The sequence below is a fragment of the Oncorhynchus gorbuscha genome, unplaced genomic scaffold (genome assembly GCF_021184085.1).
Source record: "Oncorhynchus gorbuscha isolate QuinsamMale2020 ecotype Even-year unplaced genomic scaffold, OgorEven_v1.0 Un_scaffold_6276, whole genome shotgun sequence".
Classification (NCBI taxonomy): domain Eukaryota; kingdom Metazoa; phylum Chordata; class Actinopteri; order Salmoniformes; family Salmonidae; genus Oncorhynchus; species Oncorhynchus gorbuscha.
The window spans coordinates 4358-12691 of record NW_025749914.1 but is presented as its reverse complement, the minus strand read 5'-3'; the positions used below and the strand labels follow the sequence as shown (position 1 = coordinate 12691).

The following is an 8334-nucleotide window of genomic DNA, read 5'->3' as shown; positions in this document are numbered from 1 at the left end:
CATAATGGATTATATAATGGAGGAGGGTAGAGGATATGTGGTGATTAATATAAACATCATGGATTATATAATGGAGGAGGGTAGAGGATATGTGGTGATTAATATAAACATCATGGATTATATAATGGAGGAGGGTAGAGGATATGTGGTGATTAATATAAACATAATGGATTATATAATGGAGGAGGGTAGAGGATATGTGGTGATTAATATAAACATCATGGATTATATAATGGAGCTGTGATGAGGGTAGGGGTAGAGAATGGAGTCAAAAGCAGAACAAACAGATTTGAATTAGTTTATCATACAGGCCTTTAACTTAAATAGTTGGGACACATTTACAGTGACTTGTAGGTCAGTGTGTTTACAGTAAAGATCAATAATTATAATAGTGTTATTAGAATTGTGGAAGTCTGTTAACCCCCAGACATGTCAATCAACTATGAGAGTGGCTAGTGATTGTAGAGGCCCCTCCCTCTGGTCCCCCATGTCTGTCTCCTTATAGGTGGGTCCTGCAGCCTCTCCTCTCCTCACACTCCAACCCTGCTCAGCTCTCAGCTGGACAGTAAGGGCCGTTCACACCTCACACTGACAACAAAAACCTCCTCACCAAACACACTCACTTCTGCTTTCAGATGTTCTGAATATAGACACTAACTGAATGTCAAGTCATCCTGAACCAGTGTGTCTTCAGTAGGAGAACATTCCATGCTTGTGTTTTACACAAAACCCTTCACACATTTACTAGAATGTTGTCATTAACAATTACACCTAGTTGTCACAAAGCATGAATGATAAAGTGATATTCCAGAAGGTTCCGTCCTAACAGAAGACTTCATGTATCAGATAACCTCCATGATAGTCAGTCCCCTGGTTTACAGTAGAGACATATTACATCAACAGTCATTTAGTGATGTACTGTTAGTTCAGAACCCCACTATCAGGTCTAGATTATATTATTATGTCATTATTGTACATATTGTGACATGCTGATTCTAACACAACTCACATGAAACTAAAACGGATATTTCAGTGTAATCAAAATTAACCCATATGGTTTTTGTTTGTCCAATCTAATATATTTATTTGCGAGTTTAATAGTTACAGTCATTTACATTAATCAGGAGTCCATCTTCTCAGAAGCTGATAGGCTGAGATGTAGAGGCCCCTCCCTCTGGTCCCCCATGTCTGTCTCCTTATAGGTGGGTCCTGCAGCCTCTCCTCTCCTCACACTCCAACCCTGCTCATCTCTCAGCTGGACAGTAAGGGCCGTTCACACCACACTGACAACATGCTGGGGACACTCTGCACTCTCTTCACTGCTCTAACATGTAAGGAGTCTGACTTCCTGGAGGTTTTACTTCCTGGTTTATTAATAATGAGTCTGTATGTTTCTCTTTACTACATGTCATCTTATTTCCCAGGTGTCAGTGGTGTGACTGTGGTGACACAGAAGCCTCCTGTTGTGACTGTGGTGACACAGAAGCCTCCTGTTGTGACTGTGGTGACACAGAAGCCTCCTGTTGTGACGGTGAGGAAAGGAGAGACGGCCACTCTGGACTGTAACCTGGGAACTGTTGATAATAGTGCTCATTGGTATAAACAGGTTCCAGGTGGAGTTCCTCAGTATGTTTTACAGTGGTACTACTACAATTGGACCTCTGTAAAATATGGTTCTGGTTTCTCCTCTCCTAAATTCACATCTGATCATCAGTCTATATCTGATTATAGTTTGATTATTAACAATGTGGAGGAGGAAGACTCAGCAGTGTATTATTGTAAAACAAAAGACTACTATGTTGGCGAGTGGGCATCACAGTGACATACACTATGACAAAAACCTCCCCAAATACACTCACTTCTGCTTCATGGTAGAGGGGTGAACTCTAAGAAACAGCAGTTGATCAGTCATTATTATAACATTATATACATAACACAATGGGAGATCTGGAAATGGAAGAACCATCCATTACTACATGTCAAAAAGATTATAAGACGATTGTAAAAAGAGATTTAGTCATTCTTGACGTAATCATCATCATCATCATCATCATCATCATCATCATCATCATCATCATCATCATCATCATCATCAAGTGAATACTGCATCATATGGATTTTGCTTTAACTGATGGATTCAAAAGGACCAGACACCAACAGCAGAATATGATGCTATTCTATAAACTGTTACTTCAAGGAGAGAAACTCTAAAAAAGTCTGAGATGTTAGTAGTGAGAGTGAAGCTCTGTCTGAATGGGATGTTGCAGTTCCTGTCCTCTCAGTAGAGAGAGTGAAGCTCTGTCTGAATGGGATGTTTTAGTTCCTGTCCACTCAGTAGAGAGAGTGAAGCTCTGTCTGAATGGGATGTTTTAGTTCCTGTCCTCTCGGTAGAGAGAGTGAAGCTCTGTCTGAATGGGATGTTTCGGTTCCTGTCCTCTCAGTAGAGAGTGTGAAGCTCTGTCTGAATGGATGTTTCAGTTCCTGTCCTCTCAGTAGAGAGTGTGAAGCTCTGTCTGAATGGGATGTTTTAGTTCCTGTCCTCTCAGTAGAGAGTGTGAAGCTCTGTCTGAATGGGATGTTTCGGTTCCTGTCCTCTCAGTAGAGAGTGTGAAGCTCTGTCTGAATGGATGTTTCAGTTCCTGTCCTCTCAGTAGAGAGAGTGAAGCTCTGTCTGAATGGGATGTTTCAGTTCCTGTCCTCTCAGTAGAGAGAGTGAAGCTCTGTCTGAATGGGATGGTTCAGTTCCTGTCCTCTCAGTAGAGAGAGTGAAGCTCTGTCTGAATGGGATGGTTCAGTTCCTGTCCTCTCAGTTGAGAGAGTGAAGCTCTGTCTGAATGGGATGTTTCAGTTCCTGTCCTCTCAGTAGAGAGTGAAGCTCTGTCTGAATGGGATGGTTCAGTTCCTGTCCTCTCAGTAGAGAGAGTGAAGCTCTGTCTGAATGGGATGGTTCAGTTCCTGTCCTCAGTAGAGAGTGAAGCTCTGTCTGAATGGGATGTTTCAGTTCCTGTCCTCTCAGTAGAGAGAGTGAAGCTCTGTCTGAATGGGATGTTTCAGTTCCTGTCCTCAGTAGAGAGTGAAGCTCTGTCTGAATGGGATGTTTCAGTTCCTGTCCTCAGTAGAGAGTGAAGCTCTGTCTGAATGGGATGTTTCAGTTCCTGTCCTCAGTAGAGAGTGAAGCTCTGTCTGAATGGGATGTTTCAGTTCCTGTCCTCAGTAGAGAGTGAAGCTCTGTCTGAATGGGATGTTTCAGTTCCTGTCCTCTCAGTAGTGAGAGTGAAGCTCTGTCTGAATGGGATGTTTCAGTTCCTGTCCTCTCAGTAGAGAGAGTGAAGCTCTGTCTGAATGGGATGTTTCAGTTCCTGTCCTCTCAGTAGAGAGTGAAGCTCTGTCTGAATGGGATGTTTCAGTTCCTGTCCTCTCAGTAGAGAGAGTGAAGCTCTGTCTGAATGGGATGTTTCAGTTCCTGTCCTCAGTAGAGAGTGAAGCTCTGTCTGAATGGGATGTTTCAGTTCCTGTCCTCTCAGTAGTGAGAGTGAAGCTCTGTCTGAATGGGATGTTTCAGTTCCTGTCCTCTCAGTAGAGAGAGTGAAGCTCTGTCTGAATGGGATGTTTCAGTTTCTGTCCTCTCAGTAGAGAGAGTGAAGCTCTGTCTGAATGGGATGTTTCAGTTCCTGTCCTCTCAGTAGAGAGAGTGAAGCTCTGTCTGAATGGGATGTTTCAGTTCCTGTCCTCTCAGTAGAGAGTGAAGCTCTGTCTGAATGGGATGTTTCAGTTCCTGTCCTCAGTAGAGAGTGAAGCTCTGTCTGAATGGGATGTTTCAGTTCCTGTCCTCTCAGTAGAGAGAGTGAAGCTCTGTCTGAATGGGATGTTTCAGTTCCTGTACTCTCAGTAGAGAGAGTGAAGCTCTGTCTGAATGGGATGGTTCAGTTCCTGTCCTCTCAGTAGAGAGAGTGAAGCTCTTGTCTGAATGGGATGTTTCAGTTCCTGTCCTCTCAGTAGAGAGAGTAAAGCTCTGTCTGAATGGGATGTTTCAGTTCCTGTCCTCTCAGTAGAGAGAGTAAAGCTCTGTCTGAATGGGATGGTTCAGTTCCTGTCCTCTCAGTAGAGAGAGAGGAGGTTATTGTACGGCTGTGTATACAAGCTGAATCACTGTGGTATTCGGACCAGGAACCAAGCTCATTGTTACTGGTGAGTTCCCTTCTAATGTTTTAATCTACAGAATAGGTTTTGTTTCTAATATACTGCTGGTCAGATATATATATATATTTGTTAAATATTTATTTAATAAAATGTCATTTATATTCACTGATTCAATATTTTGCACCTGCTTTAATCCTGTCTCCTATGTTTGTAAATGACTTATGAAACAGTTTGATGACAGTGTGAATGTCTCTGCTTGGTCTGCTCTGTTCATGTTTTATCATTCTCATCTTGTGTTTCTGTTGTCTGTATAACTCAATGTAAAGGAGATCTTTCATCTCAAAGTGTTTAATCATTCTCATCTTGTGTTTCTGTTGTCTGTATAACTCAATGTAAAGGAGATCTTTCATCTCAAAGTGTTTAATCATTCTCATCTTGTGTTTCTGTTGTCTGTATAACTCAATGTAAAGGAGATCTTTCATCTCAAAGTGTTTAATCATTCTCATCTTGTGTTTCTGTTGTCTGTATAACTCAATGTAAAGGAGATCTTTCATCTCAAAGTGTTTTATCATTCTCATCTTGTGTTTCTGTTGTCTGTATAACTCAATGTAAAGGAGATCTTTCATCTCAAAGTGTTTTATCATTCTCATCTTGTGTTTCTGTTGTCTGTATAACTCAATGTAAAGGAGATCTTTCATCTCAAAGTGTTTTATCATTCTCATCTTGTGTTTCTGTTGTCTGTATAACTCAATGTAAAGGAGATCTTTCATCTCAAAGTGTTTTATCATTCTCATCTTGTGTTTCTGTTGTCTGTATAACTCAATGTAAAGGAGATCTTTCATCTCAAAGTGTTTTATCATTCTCATCTTGTGTTTCTGTTGTCTGTATAACTCAATGTAAAGGAGATCTTTCATCTCAAAGTGTTTTATCATTCTCATCTTGTGTTTCTGTTGTCTGTATAACTCAATGTAAAGGAGATCTTTCATCTCAAAGTGTTTTATCATTCATATATTGTGTTTCTGTTGTCTGTATAACTCAATGTAAAGGAGATCTTTCATCTCAAAGTGTTTTATCATTCTCATCTTGTGTTTCTGTTGTCTGTATAACTCAATGTAAAGGAGATCTTTCATCTCAAAGTGTTTAATCATTCTCATCTTGTGTTTCTGTTGTCTGTATAACTCAATGTAAAGGAGATCTTTCATCTCAAAGTGTTTAATCATTCTCATCTTGTGTTTCTGTTGTCTGTATAACTCAATGTAAAGGAGATCTTTCATTCAAAGTGTTTAATCATGAATATCTTGTGTTTCTGTTGTCTGTATAACTCAATGTAAAGGAGATCTTTCATCTCAAAGTGTTTTATCATTCTCATCTTGTGTTTCTGTTGTCTGTATAACTCAATGTAAAGGAGATCTTTCATCTCAAAGTGTTTAATCATGAATATCTTGTGTTTCTGTTGTCTGTATAACTCAATGTAAAGGAGATCTTTCATCTCAAAGTGTTTAATCATGAATATCTTGTGTTTCTGTTGTCTGTATAACTCAATGTAAAGGAGATCTTTCATCTCAAAGTGTTTAATCATGAATATCTTGTGTTTCTGTTGTCTGTATAACTCAATGTAAAGGAGATCTTTCATCTCAAAGTGTTTTATCATTCTCATCTTGTGTTTCTGTTGTCTGTATAACTCAATGTAAAGGAGATCTTTCATCTCAAAGTGTTTAATCATGAATATCTTGTGTTTCTGTTGTCTGTATAACTCAATGTAAGGAGATCTTTCATCTCAAAGTGTTTTATCATTCTCATCTTGTGTTTCTGTTGTCTGTATAACTCAATGTATCTTTCATCTCAAAGTGTTTAATCATGAATATCTTGTGTTTCTGTTGTCTGTATAACTCAATGTAAAGGAGATCTTTCATCTCAAAGTGTTTTATCATTCTCATCTTGTGTTTCTGTTGTCTGTATAACTCAATGTAAAGGAGATCTTTCATCTCAAAGTGTTTAATCATGAATATCTTGTGTTTCTGTTGTCTGTATAACTCAATGTAAAGGAGATCTTTCATCTCAAAGTGTTTTATCATTCTCATCTTGTGTTTCTGTTGTCTGTATAACTCAATGTAAAGGAGATCTTTCATCTCAAAGTGTTTTATCATTCTCATCTTGTGTTTCTGTTGTCTGTATAACTCAATGTAAAGGAGATCTTTCATCTCAAAGTGTTTTATCATTCTCATCTTGTGTTTCTGTTGTCTGTATAACTCAATGTAAAGGAGATCTTTCATCTCAAAGTGTTTAATCATGAATATCTTGTGTTTCTGTTGTCTGTATAACTCAATGTAAAGGAGATCTTTCATCTCAAAGTGTTTTATCATTCTCATCTTGTGTTTCTGTTGTCTGTATAACTCAATGTAAAGGAGATCTTTCATCTCAAAGTGTTTTATCATTCTCATCTTGTGTTTCTGTTGTCTGTATAACTCAATGTAAAGGAGATCTTTCATCTCAAAGTGTTTTATCATTCTCATCTTGTGTTTCTGTTGTCTATATAACTCAATGTAAAGGAGATCTTTCATCTCAAAGTGTTTTATCATTCATATCTTGTGTTTCTGTTGTCTGTTGTCTGTATAACTCATCTCCAGAAATGTTATCCAGCTCAATATCTTAGACAAATATTTATATATATTTTTTAAATCCCATTTGCTTGTGAATTATTTATATTTTACATGTAAAATGTCCACAGTTCGTTCATCTTTTAGCCTTTTAGTCTACCAGAGCTGTGTAATGTATTCATAAATTGCTCTGTCTCTCATTTTAACACCTTAACAGCGTATGTTTCCTTCTATCAGTATCATTGTAAACACCATGAAGAGCAGTTCTCTATTTAATTACTGCATCCGTTTCCTCTTAATGCAGTTGTTTTGGTAATGATACCCACATGTACTGAAGTATAAACTTATCCATTGTGTTTTGTTCTCATCCCATCCGTTCCCTCTTAATGCAGGTGTTTTGGTAATGATACCCACATGTACTGAAGTATAAACTTATCCATTGTGTTTTGTTCTCCTCCCATCCGTTGACTACTTTCTACAGATGGAGATCTGGCTACACCTGCTGTGACTCTGTTCCCTCCATCCACTGAAGACCTCAAGTCCAGCAGAGCAACACTGGTGTGTCTGACTAGTGACCTGTCTCAGAGATCCAAGGGGTTGGCAGATGTCAGCTGGATGTCTAGCGGTGAATCAGTGACAGGAGATGTTTCTACCAGCCCTGCTGAGCAGCAACCAGACAACACCTTCAGGATCAGCAGCTATCTGACCATTCAGACTGCAGACTGGGACAAGGACGTGGTGTTCACATGTAAAGTGTCGTTGGGGTCAACATTCTCTGAGAAAGAGATCAGAAAGACTAGTTGCAGTCTGTAAATCAATAGTTTCAGACAATCAATACAACTGGTAGTTTGTTAATGCTTCAGAATGAGTGCAACTGTTATTTCATTAGAACTGTTAAGTGATGTGTTGATCTTTGCTTTGCTGTTAAATATAGAAGTTAAAATCCTAACAACATGGATGATATTGGAATAGTATGACCATAACCAATGTAATGTCAAATAGTTGTTGAGGGCTGTTTGTCATCACAAGTTACTATTGATGCATTCACTGTACCAGCATCATGTTCTCTAGAACATAACATCTGAAATACTGTCATGATGACTAGATCTCTCTACTATTGTGAAATGAGTTGAATTACTAATGATAAAGGAATAGTTAGAGCTTTGCTGTATTGTGGATATTAAATAAAGAACATTCTAAAGAACATGTGTTTGTATTAGAGCATGTTGATGAGCATCAGTGTTAGCAGCACTAAATGATTGAACCTGGATAATGACTATTTAAACTGAACCATGACAGAGGAGCCCAGAATCCTTACCAGGTTTACTATCATAACAACCATTCTGACCAACCAGAGATGACCTAACAGTTGACTGTAGCCTTACATTGAATAGCCTGTTGTTATTATGATGGAAATGTAGGCAGAACTGTTCACAGTACTGAATAAGGGGGAATCTGGAAACTATTGAACCAAGATGGAGGAGGATGGAGGGATGTGGAACCAGGGACCCTTGGAGACACCGAGGAGGGAGAGAAAGTTACAGAACTTAGGCTGAGAGAAAGAGAAAGATCCAGGTATTGTCACGGTTCCCTCCAG

General features: G+C 38.8%; 1 protein-coding gene across 1 annotated transcript; it reads left to right on the top strand.

The window, feature by feature from the left end:
• Positions 1–1276: 1276 nt before the first annotated feature.
• On the top strand, positions 1277–7943 carry LOC124029419 (immunoglobulin lambda-1 light chain-like). The gene is made up of 5 exons (XM_046341125.1): positions 1277–1331; positions 1425–1462; positions 1517–1812; positions 4157–4188; positions 7219–7943. Exons 1-5 carry the CDS (start codon positions 1292–1294, stop codon positions 7548–7550), a joined length of 738 nt encoding a protein of 245 aa, XP_046197081.1. The 5' UTR covers positions 1277–1291; the 3' UTR covers positions 7551–7943.
• The last annotated feature ends 391 nt before the right edge of the window (positions 7944–8334 follow it).